The sequence below is a fragment of the Myodes glareolus genome, chromosome 2 (genome assembly GCF_982192425.1).
Source record: "Myodes glareolus chromosome 2, mMyoGla1.1, whole genome shotgun sequence".
Classification (NCBI taxonomy): Eukaryota; Metazoa; Chordata; class Mammalia; order Rodentia; family Cricetidae; genus Myodes; species Myodes glareolus.
The window spans coordinates 110,650,397-110,665,571 of record NC_142027.1 but is presented as its reverse complement, the minus strand read 5'-3'; the positions used below and the strand labels follow the sequence as shown (position 1 = coordinate 110,665,571).

General features: G+C 48.0%; 1 protein-coding gene across 1 annotated transcript; it reads left to right on the top strand.

Moving 5' to 3' along the window:
* Positions 1-97: 97 nt before the first annotated feature.
* Mdh2 (malate dehydrogenase 2) lies at positions 98-14,504 on the top strand. Its single transcript, XM_087903541.1, has 9 exons — positions 98-285; positions 6,544-6,712; positions 7,675-7,758; positions 9,179-9,288; positions 10,440-10,565; positions 11,708-11,785; positions 13,315-13,414; positions 13,700-13,851; positions 14,199-14,504. Exons 1-9 carry the CDS (start codon positions 220-222, stop codon positions 14,328-14,330), a joined length of 1,017 nt encoding a protein of 338 aa, XP_087759667.1. The 5' UTR covers positions 98-219; the 3' UTR covers positions 14,331-14,504.
* The last annotated feature ends 671 nt before the right edge of the window (positions 14,505-15,175 follow it).

Sequence of the window (15,175 nt, the reverse complement as noted above, 5' to 3'; positions counted from 1 at the left end):
TTTTCTCGCGAGATCTCGGAAGTGGGCCGGGCCTTTTGTTAGTTGGCTGCGCTTAGCCGAGCCTGTCTCGCGACATTTGGTGGCGCGGAGCCCGGCGTGTCTCTCGCGAGATCTGGTGGCTCTGCGCCGGGCGGACACTGCATAAAGTGGAGGTCGTTGGAGTCACTTGTCCACAGTTAGCTTATTCTCCTGCAAGTCTGTGTCCAACTCGCCCCAGCCATGCTGTCTGCTCTCGCCCGACCTGCCGGCGCCGCTCTCCGCCGCAGCTTCAGCACTTCGGCCCAGGTACGAGGGGCTGCCAGCCTAGCGGGGAACTCTGGGGCGCGCGTGCATCCCGGGGACGCGCGGGTTCTCAACCCGCAAGGCTCATCCTGAACATCAGGGCCTCCCGGCTCATGTCCCGACTGACATCCTGTGTGGGAGAACCTGGGAGAGGGGCAGAACCGGGCCGGGTTTCCCCCTAAAGTCTGCGTTTTCTGTAGGTACAGAAGCCAAAGCTCTCAGTCCGGAAGCAAATTGCATTATATGCAACTTTGCATTACTTCGACATAACTGATTTTCTCCTTGTAGCGTGAGCAGGAGAAATAACGGGTGACATTAACTATATAGTACAGGCATCCTGAGGCTCTCAGGATAGAGAACGGAGTCAAGGTTACAGTAGGTTAACAGAATTGATTGAAATTCAACGCTCCTGACAACTCTCCGTGGCTTTTCCCCTAAGAGATTATTTTCTTTATTTATTTAGACCAGGCTGGTCTTGAAGAGATCCGCCTCTGCCTCTCCAGTGCTGGGGATAAAGGCACGCACCGTTACGCCTCGTTTTTCTTTTTCTTTTTTTAAACAATTTATTTGCTTTTTTACCTGTTTTGGTGTGAAAATGTCAGTTTCCCTGGATCTGGAGTTACAGACAGTTTGGAACTACCATGTGGGTGGTGGGAATTGAATCTGGGTCCTCTGGAATAGCAGCCTGTGCTCTTAACCGATGAACTATTTCTCCACCCCCATCCCTCGTTTTTCAAAAATGTGGTGTATGTGCACATGTGTGTGCAGAGGCTAGAGAAGGACATCGGGTGCGCTGCTCCATCACTCTAAATCAGCCGTTCTCAACCTGGGGATCAAACGATCCGTTCAGAGGTCACATGTGAGATATTTGCATCACCATGCATAGCAGTAGAAAATTATAATTATGAAGTAGAAGCAAAAGTAATTTTCTGATTGATTGCCACCACAACATGAGGGACTTTTTGAAGGGTTGCAGCATTGGCAAGGTTGAGAACCGCTGCTCTAGACCTTATTTCTTTGGAATGAGGCCTTTGCCTGAACCTGCCAAGCTGGAGAACTGGAGATTTGAACTCAGCTCCTTAGGCTCTCATTCACTAAACCATCTCCTCCACTAGAGCCTTTTTCTCTTACGAATTCTTGGAGGATCATCCCTGCTTTGGGTAGACTTGGCCTTGGACACCTACGGCTAAGTTATTTTTAGTCATCTTCTACTTGGACAGTGGTTCTTTAACTAGTGCATGTCAGGATCATGCCCAGAAGCTTTACAAATCTCTAGCAAAATCGATACAACCAAGGCTTCAGAAATAATTACCATAACCCAAAAGGAAACTGATAATTTGAGGGGACTCCAGATTTCTGGTCATTTAGGTCATGTCTCCTGCTTCCCATTCAATCAATTCATTGAAAAATAAGGATACAGGGGGCTGGAAGAGATGCTCAGCAGTTAAAAGTGCTTACTAATCTAGCAGAGGACCAGAGTTTAGTTCCCAGGACCCTAGGCAGGTGCCTGACTAATGTAGTAGGACTCTGTCTCAAAATAAAACAAAGTTATAGGGACATAGTTTGGTGGTACACACTTGCTAGGCATATACAAGGCCCTGGGTGCTGAGATACCAAGATGAATGAGAAGGTGCCTGGGCTGGGTGAGGAGTAAGTTAATTGGTAGGGTAGAGATGAAGATGGATGCCGAGGAGTAGAGTAGGGCTAGCTCAGCAGAGATGGTGAAGAATGTGACGGAGTGTTGGTGTGTGTTCATGCACAGAGGAGCCTGTTAAGCAAGTTCTATACCACTGATCCACCTACCCAGGTTCAGCCCAATTGTGTTTGTTTGCTTGGTTTTTTTGTTTGTTTGTTTTTAGAAAGTCTCACTGTACAACCTTGGCTGGCCTGGACCTCTGTACGTAGAATTGGCTGTTCTCAAACTAGAGATCCACCTGCCTCTATACTTACTATGTGCTGGGATTAGAAATGTGGGCCACTATGCCCAGCTTCCATTTGGATTTTGGAGGTTGCATCTATGCACTGAGCAAAGTATAGACTTCTGTATTTTTATTTAAAATTTTAAAAATTATTAATATGCACATATGTGTGTACTATGTTCACATGTGAAGGTAAGGACAAGGTGGTTTTCATCTTCTGACATGTAGGTCCTGTGACTTGAACTTGAACTCGGGTCACTCAACTTTGGCGACCGTCAGCCCCAGAATTCTGTAGTAGATATGCTGTTGTCTCCTGTTATAAAGTGTCCTAGTAACGAGCCCCAGAGGAGCAAGTAGGGGTTGACAAGAAAAGAAGTTCAGATTTTATTTTTAATTGAAGGGAAGGGCGGTGTGTGTGTTTGTGTGTAAGTATGTGCGTGCACATGCATGTGTGTAAATGGTAGAGGGAGTAGGACACTTGCTGGAGTCCATTCTCTCTTTCCACCATGTGGGGAAGACTAGAGATTGAACTCATGTCCTCAGGCTTTTGAAGCAAGTGCTTTTATTTGCTGAGCCATCTCACAGTCACGGGCCCAGTGTCAGGGAATGTGACATTTCAGCGAAGGCCAGAAGAAAGCGTAGATCACATGTAGGAAGGGTTCCGGGCAGGTGGACAGTAACTGGCAGTCCAGTATGTGGGGCAGGGAGGCCTGGAATGATTGTGAATATGGGGGAGATAGAGAGAACCCAGCAAGCCATGTACAACTTGGGCATTTTCTCAAAGGTGGAGCACCATTTTGAACAGAGCAGTTACTTAGTAGGCAGAGGGAGACAGTCTGCTAGTCACTATCTGGGTGACAGCTGTGGATGTGGTGAAAGTTGGTGGAGCTAACTGAATTCGCTGATGATAAAGGAGAGTGGAGTCATGGGTGATGCCAAGGTGTCTACTGAGATGAGTAAGAATTCTAAAAGGGCTTGCTAGAGGTGGCACTCAGTGGTAGTGTGCCTGTTTGGAATCCCCCAGTGAGAGACTAGGGTGTGGCTTAGTGGTAGAGCCCCTGCCTAGAATCCCCCAGTGAGGGGCTGGGGTGTGGCTCAGTGGTAGAACCCCTGCCTAGAATTCCCCAGTGAGAGTCTGGGGTGTGGCTCAGTGGTAAGAATGTAAAGACTTAGGGAGAGCAGTTTTAGGATAGTAGGAAGGGTCAGTAGTCAGCTTTGGATGGATTTTTATTCAAAAATAAAAAAAAAGGCCAGTTGGGTGCCCATTTAGCTCTTGAGAAAACAGTGGCATAAGTCCAAAGACAACTAGAACCAAGTATGTTTGGTCTCCAAACTTTGGATCCTACCTCTCAATGATAAAATATAGCCAAGGTCCTCAATGCTTCTATTTCTAATATAATGTGCGTCCATGTAGTAGGAATACAGATGTAGAGGGTTTAAAACAAAGAACCACAGACTTGCATTCTGAGTGCAAAGGTTGTGACTGAAATTATAATCTATCCATCTTCAGAATAGTTGCCTAGCAGTAAACTGTTGAATGGGACTCTGGGCTCTCAGTAAAGGCCAGTGGGGTTGGAAGGAACCAATGTGATAATGCCTTGGAGAGATCCCACAGGGGTTGGCAAGATGGCTCAGAGGATAAAGGCACTGGAGCCCAAGCTTCTGAGCCTGAGTTCACCTCATTCTTTCACCCACATAGTGAAAGGATAGAACCAACTCCAGCAAGTTGTCTACTAAGTAGATAATGAAGTATAATAAAATAACATTTTTTTTGCAGATCCATTACTTGGGAACTAGGTTTTGGTGTATGTTGGCATAGTTGCTGTGGTGTACATCAGTGCACAGCATAGGACAGAGTGAGAAAGGCCTCTCCTTCCCATCAATATTATACAGAGCAGACCCACCTAAAGACCCTAGCAGGGACACTAGCTCTTTCCCACCTAAAGACCCTAGCAGGGACACTAGCTCTTTCCCACCTAAAGACCCTAGCAGGGACACTAGCTCTTTTTCTTGGTAGCACTTAAGATTTTTATAGGTTAAAATAAAACAGCAAATTTGGGGATGTTGCACAGGGTTTCTCTATGTAACAGCTCTGGCTGTGTAACAGCTCTGGCTGTCCTGGATCTCACTTTGTAGACCAGGCTGGCCTTGAACTCACAGAGATCCTCCTGCCTCTGCCTCCTCAGTGCTGGGATTATAGACATGTGTCACAACTGCCTGGATAAAAGGTTTCTTTTTCCTTGTTTTGTTTTTGTTTTTTACTTTTTCAGAAAAACAGGTTTTAAACTAGATGTCATGGTGCAAGACTTGTAAGCCCAGACCAGTTCCTCTGTGAGTTCCAGGTCAGCCTGGGAACTCAAAGTAACAGAATAAACAGAAACCATGCAAATGGTTTTCTTCTGTTCCCCATTTGGAATTACCTTGTACTTTGCTTGATGGAACTGGAACCGTTGCTGCTCTGTCCATTGAAATGATGTAGGTGTGCTGAGGAAAGGCAGCGTGGTGGTGCCGGAGTGGAGGATGGGAGACAGTGAGATGGGAGACAGTGAGACGGGAGCAGGACCTGAGGGGCCAAGTTCTTCCTGCACTGGTTCCCTGTTAGATTTATTTTTGAGACAGGCCTCCCTATGTAGGCCAGGCTGCTCTCTATCTATCTTAGGATTCTTCTACCTCTGCCTCCTGAAGAACAGCTTCCCTGAGTGTGTGCCCCACCCCACCCCCACTGCTCACATGCACCATGCACCTTTTTCTTTTTTCTTCCAGTACCGGGGATGGAACCCAGATCCCCTCATACGTGCTTGGCAAGCACTGTCACTGAGCCACACCCTAACCTTGGGCTTTGGTTTTGATAACTGACACCCATTATTATTTATTACTTATTATAGCATTAATTACTATCCAGTGTACACTTCCTGATGCATATCTATGTGACCTCCACCCACAGGCCCAGCCAGCCTTGAACTAAAATGCTGCAAAAGAAAAAATACGGACTGCAGTGGTGGCTCAAAGGTTTAAGAGCAGTTGCTGCTCTTGCAGAGGACCTGAGTTCAGTTCCTAGCACTTACACTAAGCAGTCCACAACTGTCTTTTTTTTAAAAATAATAATAATAATAATAATTTATTTATTTATTATGTATGCAGTATTCTGCAGGCCAGAAGAAGGCACCTCATTACAGATAGTTGTGAGCCACCATGTGGTTGCCGGGAATTGAACTCAGGACCTTTGGAAGAGCAGGCAATGCTCTTAACCACTGAGCCATCTCTCCAGCCCCGCCCGCAACTGTCTTTAACAGTTCAGAGACCTGATGTCCCCTTCTGGTCTTCTTGGACATGCATGTACATGGCATGTATCCATACAGACACATGTACATAATATACAGGTATAAATAAAAATAATAAAAAATCTTTCAAAAATACATTACTTACATACTGAACATGTACAAGCTTTTTTTCCCTGAATAACACTGTCTTCATGATTATCTTCATATTTACATTGTATTGTTAGAAGTAATCTTTTTATTTTTAAAGTTTGTTGACATGTAGGTGTGCATGAAGTTAGAGAACAGCTTTTTTGGAGTTGATTCTCTTCCACTCTGTGAGTCCAGAAACTCAAACTCGGGTCCTCAAACTTAACCAGCAAACACCTTTATTTGCTGAGTCATCTTGCCAGCCCATAAGTAATCTTGAGATGGTTTAAAGTACAGGTGAAAGGGGCTTGAGGGTAGATATGGTAGAACACTTAATTAACAGGAACGAAGCTCTTAGTTCAATTCCCAGTTCCTCAAAAGCAGCATATGGTGGGGGGCGGGGCGGGGAGGCAGAAGAGGGGAAAGGAAGGACAGACAGGACGATGTGTGTCGATTATACATGGTGCTACTGGGTACTTTGGGAGGTTTGGCCCTGTGGGGTGAGGGATCCTGGAACAAGCCCCTATGATAACAGAGAAATAAACTACAGAGCAAAGGTAAGGCTCTTATCAGTTCAACTGGCTACCTGGGTGGAGCAGCCTCTTATCACCCTCGGATCCTGTTCTCTCCTCTTGAACTTGGACTGCTGGACGAAGGTCCACAGGCCACTGGTCGATAAAGCTGCTGCCTCATTCTTTGGCATCTTGTCCTCTAAAGAAGCCCCATTCTGCCAGGCGGTGGTGGCGCATGCCTTTAATCCCAGCACTTGGGAGGCAGAGGCAGGCGGATCTCTGTGAGTTCAAGGCCAGCCTGCTCTACAGAGCGAGGTCCAGGACAAGCTCCAAAGCTACAGAGAAACCCTGTCTCGAAAAACCAAAAAAGAAGAAGAAGAAGCCCCATTCTATCTTAAGTGACATCTCTCTGCTTCTTTCTAGAACAATGCTAAAGTAGCCGTGCTGGGAGCTTCTGGGGGCATTGGGCAGCCCCTTTCCCTCCTCCTGAAGAACAGCCCCCTAGTGAGTCGCCTGACCCTCTACGATATTGCTCACACGCCTGGTGTGGCAGCGGATCTGAGTCACATCGAGACCAGAGCAAACGTGAAAGGTACATGGCGTGGCTATGTGACTCTACCATGTTCCATGCAGTAAGCCAGGGCCCAAGTTCTAGAGCATGATCTTAGATGATTTGGACCTGGGCCTACAAATACTTAAATAGTGGTGTCTTTTAGAAGGCTGAGGCTGAGCTGCTGGTGGTGGACATGGTGGTGCACACCTTTAATCCCAGCACTCAGGAGGCAGGGGCAGGTGGATCTCTGTGAGTTCTAGGGCAGCCAGGGCTACACGTAGAATCCCTGTCTCAAAAAAAAGAAGAAAACTGAGGCTGGCAAGATGGCTACATGGTTGAGTGGGCCCATGCTGTATAAGCCTGGTGACCTGCATTCACTCCCCAGAACCCACGTGGAGGTGTTGGAAGGAGAGAACCAATTCCCCAAGAATTGTCCTCCACAGGTGGGCTGTGTTGACACACACACCCCATAATTACTAATAATTTGTTGTATAAGTGTGAAGCAGGGCATGGTGATATCCACCTGTCACCCCAGCCCTTGGGGGTAAGGCAGAAGGGTCCTGGGTTTAAGGTTAGCCTAGGCTACATAGCAAGACCTTGTAGAAAGATCTTCGGCGTAGTTGGTAGAGTGCTTGCTTGGCATGTAAGAATTCCCGAGTTGAGTCTGAGTCTCTACCACTCAGGAAGGCCAGCTGTTTGGTATCCTAGGCTACATAGTACAACATAATTTTAAAAGGGCAGATTTGGACCCAGTCGCAAACCTCCTGAAATCCTCAGAAATAGACTCTTTCCCCCTAGATAGTAAGAGTAATGGGGTGTGGTGATGCAGGTGGATCTCTGCCGGTTTCTGTGGAACTAGTCCACTTCAGAGGGGCTCTTCCCCTTAGACAGGAGCTGTCATTTCACAGATAGGACCCGCCAGCTTTGATCCCTCCCCTCAGATGTGATGGCTTCCCTGGGCTCATACAGGTGACATTGCTCTAATGGGGTGTTCCTCCTAGGCTACCTTGGACCTGATCAGCTACCAGACTGCCTGAAAGGTTGTGATGTGGTGGTGATCCCAGCTGGAGTGCCCAGGAAGCCAGGTGTGTGGTGGGGAGCATCCTGGAGTGGGGGGTTAGAGGCTCAGCTGTTCAGGTCAGTATCAGAGAACCTGATTTCAGGTCCAAACACCTACATTGGGCAGCTCACAAATGCCTGTACCCACATATGCCTGTAACTCCAGCTTCAACGAATACAACACCCACTTACAGCTTAGTAGGCCCACCACATACAGATAAATAAGTTTTTTTAATAAATTTTTAAAACCTTACCTGAAGTGTCCCTCCCCGGCTGAGAAGGGCTTTCTGCTGATAAGTGTGGATTTACTTCCTCTCCCATTGCGAAGATCTCCAGAGACTTCCTTCTTGCCCTTTGTGACAAAACTTGAAGTTCACAGCAAATGTCACTCTGTTGAGAGGGCCCTGTCTTCCTCCCAACTCCACATCAGGACTCCTGCTAACCCCTAATGGCCCCCAGCAACTCACTCCATCTGCACACCCCAAGACTCTGCTGTCTTTAGCCGTAGTGGAGCGTTTTCTCTGTAAAACAGATTTACTTAAAATGGGAGCCATGTTCATGCTGAATTTAATAGTTAGCAAGCACCTGGTACCTATTTCAAAACTATATGCAAAGGCCTTCAAGGTGGCAGTGAAGGTGCATGCACCAAGGGGTCATGACCCATTGTCAGTGAGGAGACTGAGTTTCCTTATCTTCTAATTGCTATTTAAAGAAAAATTTTCCTACCTTCTCCAGGGGTTGTGTGTCTCACACTTGGTCCCTGCAGGTGTCAGACAGGGAAGCAAACCCCGTGAGGAAATGAGAATGAAAACCCGGTACAGACTGACTTTGTCAGCCTGGATCAGACTTTGGGGGCTCTAATGCCAGGTGGTTCATTGTCAGCAAATTTTAAACCCATTACAATTTGGGGAAAGATTTCCAGGCAACAATCAGTCCAATTCCAGGTGTACAATACATCTTAAGGTGTGACTACATAGAGACTCTGTTACACAGTACATGTGACCGTGAGAGCAGGTTCTGTAGCTAAAGGGCCTAGAATCTAGTGGGGGTCGAGGTCAGCGTGCCATAAAGTACATGTGACATCTCCCCTAAGGATGGGTAATGGTCTAGAGAGGGAAGTCTGGGATGATCGTTCTGGGGTGTTGGTTGAGGTCTGCCTTCACAGATAACAAAAAGGTCACCAGGGCATTAATAAAACCCAGCTTTCTGGATGGAATGCTGGTATTTGGTTTATAAAAACGAACTCCATTCAGGAGACACTCCTGTGTTTCCTGATTCTCTTAGTGTTTCTCTATAAGGATCTCAGTGCCCCCCAACAGTGGAAAGTGACTGTCAACTCTGTGAATTGTCCTTTGACACAAATACAGAGAATAAATTAAAATGTAATAATTTTTTTTTGAAATTTCATCATGTTCTTTGTGGCTTTCTCACCCTGGACTATCCCAGGAATGACGCGGGATGACCTATTCAACACCAATGCTACCATTGTGGCCACCTTGACTGCCGCCTGCGCCCAGCACTGCCCTGAAGCCATGATCTGCATCATTTCCAACCCGGTGAGTATGGGGTGGGGTGGAGGGGGCAGGGCCGGTCACATGTGTATTAGATGTACACATTGGAGGTGTTGAGGTCTTGGAATGTATCCTAAAACTGCCTTTTATCACCAATCGAGAGCTTGTACCTGGCTCTTCGAACTGACTCTCCTTCAGGCAGGTTACCTCCTTTCTCGGTATCTTACTTTCCCCACCTGGGATACCCATCTCCTTTCTCTTTCTCCTCCTCCACCACCTTCTTCTTCTCTTTACTCTTCCTCTTCCTCTTTTTGGATGGGAGGGGTGTGGGCAAGGTCTTACTGTATAGCTCAAGTTGCCCATAACTCAGTCTTACTTCTGCCTCCCAGGTGCTGGCATGGAGGGGTTCCAGGTGCACCAGCATGCTTGCTCAAATTGCCCACCCATATAACTCCTTTCAACCATGGTTGTGGTGGCCTGCGCCTCCTCTCCTCTGTTACATTAAGTGCACAACACAAATCTTGCCATTTTATTCTGTTTGATTTCTGTGCCTGGGTGGTGTCCTAAGCTCTTGCCCTATTGCATTAAGTCATTCAGTCTTCATACCTCATGAGGTAGTTGTATAGTTTCCATTTATCTTAGTTACTGTTCTGTTGTAATGAAACAACACAGCCAAAGTAGCTTATAAATCATTTAATTGGGGACTTGCTTACAGTTTCAGAGGATTGGTCCATGCTCATCGTGGTGGGGAATGTGGTGGCAGGCAGCAGTTATGCTGCTACAATAGCTGAGTGAGAGATTGAGGCTAATGTAAATCTACCATCGGTGACACGCCTCCTTCAACAAGGCCACACCTAATCCCTCCCAAACAGTTCTGCTAACTAGGGACCAGCCATTCAAACATGTAAGGATATGAGGGCCATTCTCCTTGAAACCACACCATCACACAGATAAATTTTACAGGTTCTAGGGAGTCAGGCAGCTTGTTCACCTGTTCTTAGCCATCCTCAGCCCAGCAGAAGAACTTGCCTCCTGTTTCCCAGATGATAGCTGAAGGGCTGCCAAGGAACAAGTGTCCTTGCAGTAAAGGGTGTCTTTGTTCACATGGCATGGCCACCTTGCCTTGCTCACAGTTACTGGCAGGCCCTGTTGCTGGGCTCCACCCTCAGCTGACATCCGTCTCATGGTTTTCCCAGGTTAACTCCACCATCCCCATCACTGCAGAAGTTTTTAAGAAGCATGGCGTGTACAACCCCAACAAGATCTTCGGTGTGACAACCCTTGACATTGTCAGAGCGAACACATTCGTGGCGGAGCTGAAGGTGTGGGCCCTGTGGGCGCCTCTCAGTTGCCTATTTTCTTAACTGCTCAGCTACCCTTGCTCCTGGGTGGGCATGGAAGAAGACAGGGGTATGGACCTGGGGGTTTCATTCTCTGTAGCTGGCTTCTGTATTTTCTGTAGGAGCAGGCAGTGAACCCCACATGCACCGACTGGCCAGCTCTTGCCTGACTTAGCATGCCCTCTGCCCTTGACCTCTTCCCAGGGCATCAGGGTTCAGACTTAATCCCCTCGTGGATGGTAGCCATTTGTCCCATTCACCATGCCCTGGGAAAACTGGATATATCTGCTAGTTCTTACACACAGAGAGAAGGACGTAGGAAAGTTCCAGAAATCATAAAATATCTGGACTGTCATCCAGGGCTTCTAGTCCTACCTTTTCTTGGGTCACCTGTGTAGCTTACCTTGAAGAATTCTTATCCCACCAGCTTCTCCTGTCTTAGACTGTGCCTAACTCATTTTTTTTATGCGTAGAGATACAAGTATGCATAATTTTTTTAATTGTATGCGGGTCTGTGTGGAATTGTGAGTGCAGGGCCTTAGGTGTCTAGAGAAGAGCATCAGTTCCTCCTGGAACTGGAGATGCAGGCAGTTGTGAGCCGCTGTGTGGATGCTGGGAGCCAAACTCTGGGTGCCCTGTAAGAGCAGCAAGCACTCTTAGCCAGTGTGTTCTGATGCCTTTCGCAGCCTGCTGTGCAGTCGTTTAGCTTGTAACTGAGTATCTCACCAGCAGCCCAGCCTGCTGCCTTGAACCTTGCTGTTCTGCCATCCAGCTCTAGTGTGGAACGATTTTAATTTCTCTGACTGGAGGGAGAGGAGCTCTCTCTGGAACAGAAGGTGGGGGTACTTGTTTGGACATTTCCATGGAGATTGATTTTAGCCCTAGGAACGATTGTTGCTGTCCTCTGATTCCACAAGGATGTCAGGTGGCTAGAAGGGTGGACAACACGGTCTGGCCTCATGATGGAGGAGCATGTGGTGACCCCTATACAAGCTGTCCCTCTCTGCACCTGCTCACGGTGACTGATCATGGGATAGGGCCCAAGTGCTAGGCACAGCCGGGGTCAGACTCTGAGTTGTCCTGGTTTGTTTCTGAGCGTTCTGGGCTTCCTGCCTTGTGAATAGGGTTTGGATCCTGCTCGAGTCAACGTGCCTGTCATTGGTGGCCATGCTGGGAAGACCATCATCCCCTTGATCTCTCAGGTATGTGAGTGGCTGTGAGAGAGAGTGCATGTGTGCGTGTGTGCATGTGTGCGAGAGAGAGAGACTGATGGATGGATCTCAGGAAGCTTTAAAATCACACTCAGGACTGCCTTGAAGGTCTTGAAACAGTCTGGGGTAAGTGGGACTGGCCTGTGTATTGTGGAGGGATTCCTGCCGTGTCTGGAACCCAATTGTCTAGGGTCTTCCTGGCTACAGCCTGTGGACTGGATGGAATCAGAAGCTGCTGGCTCCAGCACACTGGAGATCCCATGAGATCAAAGATAGTATAGGAGGCCAGCTCCCCACAGGTGCACAGCTAAAATCCCCACTTTTGGGAACTGGAGGCAAGAGGATTAGGAGTTCAGGGTTATTAGCTGTGTAGCGAGTTTGAGGTCAGCCTGGACAACATCGAGCCCTTTGGTGAACAAAACAAAATAGTTGAATTGTGACAGAGTTAGCACTGTGTGAAATGAGATCTGTAAATCAGCGCCGTAGCCCCTGAATGTGACATGCCAAGGACTCGTATCTCTGGTACTTATGCATAGAACTTTGTTTTAAAATGTATAACAGTAAATGAAGCGAGAGGGAACATGGCATCCATCCTGATATCATGGATGGAGATGGAAATACAGCTCAGCGGTTACAAGCACTTGCTATTCTTCCAAAGGATTCTAGTTCATTTCTCACTCACATTGGGCAGCTTACAACTAACCACCTGTAACTCCAACTCCAGGGATCTGCTGCCCTCTTCTGGCTTCCATGGGCATCCCCACACATAAGGCGTTCACATGCACATATAAATCTAAAACAGTGATTCTCCGAGCTCAAGTGTCAATCGGCTGCCACTTGATCTTCTGATGGATCCACATCACTGTCTGTAGCCATGGAGCGTGCTGCTTAGTATGCAAAACCCTTGAGAAGTAAGAGAGAGGAGGCTCAGTCAGCAAAGTGCCTGCCATGCAAGCAGGAGGACCTGAGTTAGGTTCCCAGCACCCGTGAGAAAAAAGCCAGGTGCAAGATGTCATCCTAGTGCTGAGGAGGAGAGAGAGAAGGGTTTCTGGAACTTGTTAGGCAGTCATCCTGACTGAGTCAGATCTGGGTTCAGTGAGAGACCCTGTCTCAAGGTATATATGTAAGCTGGAGGGTGATTGGTGGAAACCCCTGACATCAGTCTCAGGAAATGTATACATGTGTACACACAGGCAAGGGAGCCAGGCATGGCGGCAGTCCCATGTGGAAATACATAAGATCTGTCTCAACTAAGCCTCCAAAAAAAAGTGAATTTGCTTTTGTCAGTAGGAAATGATGTTGGGGTCTCTGTGGTTGAGTGGTGGGGACCGCTGTCTGGCATGATTGAGGCCCTGGGTTCCATCCCCGCTGCTGTTTTGAGAAAAAGAGGTCTGGTGTCTGGTTGCAGTGGTGTCATGATGGGAGGTGAACATGATGGGTGGAGTGGGGGTTGGGTCAAGCCTGGGAAGGGCAGGGGTTGTTGTACCAGAAAATTACTCAGTTCCTGGCTTACCCTGCAGTGTACCCCCAAAGTTGACTTTCCGCAAGACCAGCTGACTGCGCTCACCGGGAGGATCCAGGAGGCTGGCACAGAAGTTGTGAAGGCCAAGGCTGGAGCAGGTGGAGTTCCACACATCCCTGGGGTTGGGGCTCTGACATTGGGGCCGGGATGTTAGCATTACAGAGAAAGACTGCTTATCTCTGGGTAGGGAATGGCTGTTTCTCTCCAGAAGAAGGTTCTAGAAGGCAGCAGAGATTCTTTGGGATGAGGGTGGCTTTAGAGTTGGAGACAGTGAAATGCAGAGGTGCAGACCATATTTTCCACCGTGAGCTGTGGTGTGTGGGTGCTTTTTATGGGAGCACAACCCCTGGTGCCAGCTGTGCTGACCCACCATTCTCTCCTAGGCTCTGCCACTCTGTCCATGGCTTATGCTGGAGCCCGCTTTGTCTTCTCCCTTGTGGATGCCATGAATGGGAAGGAAGGTGTTGTTGAGTGTTCTTTTGTTCAGTCCAAAGAGACAGAGTGCACTTACTTCTCCACACCCTTGCTGTTGGGGGTACGTATCCAGGGTAACCGAGGTTGTGGCTGGTGCCTGGTTGGCTTTGGGGGAGGTAGAGTGCCTGTCTCAGGAGGCTGTAGAGCCGGGCCTATCGCCTGGCAGTGCAGCTATAGTTTGGGGATGTAACAGCTACACATGGCTGTCCAGGCCAGATGAGCTTTGAAAGGAGCTGATCCCTCCTGGGCTGGGATGCAGCTAAGCCCGGCAGCAATGAGGGGCTGGGGTCTTGTCTTGGCTGAAGAGCACCTGTGCCCTCAGTCTCCTGGGTGCTAGATTTCGGGCCTGTGCCACCAAGCTAAGCTAGAAACTTGGTTTCATGTATCACCATATCCCCTCTCTTCCAGAAAAAAGGCCTGGAGAAGAACCTGGGCATTGGCAAAATCACTCCTTTTGAGGAGAAAATGATTGCCGAGGCCATCCCTGAGCTCAAAGCCTCCATCAAGAAAGGCGAGGACTTTGTCAAGAACATGAAGTGAGAGAGGTTCAAGTCCCAAGCAGCCATATCACCCTAACTTATTCAGCATCATGTCACTGAGGCCAGCAGGGCCCTCAGTTTGCTTTGATGGTGGGTGTTGTGCCAGCATCAGCATCCCTTCCCAATGGTGGCTAGTCTGTTGATAATGACAATAAAGCAGACTGATTGTCTTTTTCACGGTCTCCATCAGCTTGCTCCAGGGCCTCGTCACTACATTTTGGATCAGAAATAGTCTGTGGCTGGGCATGGTGGTCCACACCTTTAATCCCAGCTCTCAAGAATCACTGATTTCAAGACCAGACTGATCTACATACTGAATTACAAGCCTATCATAATAATAATAAGAGCTATGGTCTATTCACATGTTAGGCAGAGACCTCTGAAGCTTCAAGGAAGTCTAAGCCAAACCTGATAGTTCATGCCTGTGATCTGAGCTACTGTAGAAGATAAGGCAGGAGGATCTGAAATCAAGACCTGCACACACTACAGTTGAGAGCAATTGCAGGCAGCTGAGGGAGACCCTGTCTCCGAATATGCATGTCCCAGGCCTTAGATTCTGTCATGCTTAGTTCAGTCATCATTTTGACACAGCCTAGAGTCACCTGAAAAGGGATATTTTCTCTTCAGTTCCCCTGATTAGATGCACCTGCAAGTGTGCCTATAAAGCCTTGTCTTGGTTGTAAATTGGTGTAGATCAGCCCAGCCCACTATGGACCTCAGCATTACCTGGGCAAATGACCCTGGCCTGTATAGGAAAACTCACTGTGGGGCTGGAGAGATGGCTTGTGTTATGGCCTATACTATTGGAGAGCCTTCTAGTTGGCTCCCAGCACGTGTGCCATGAAG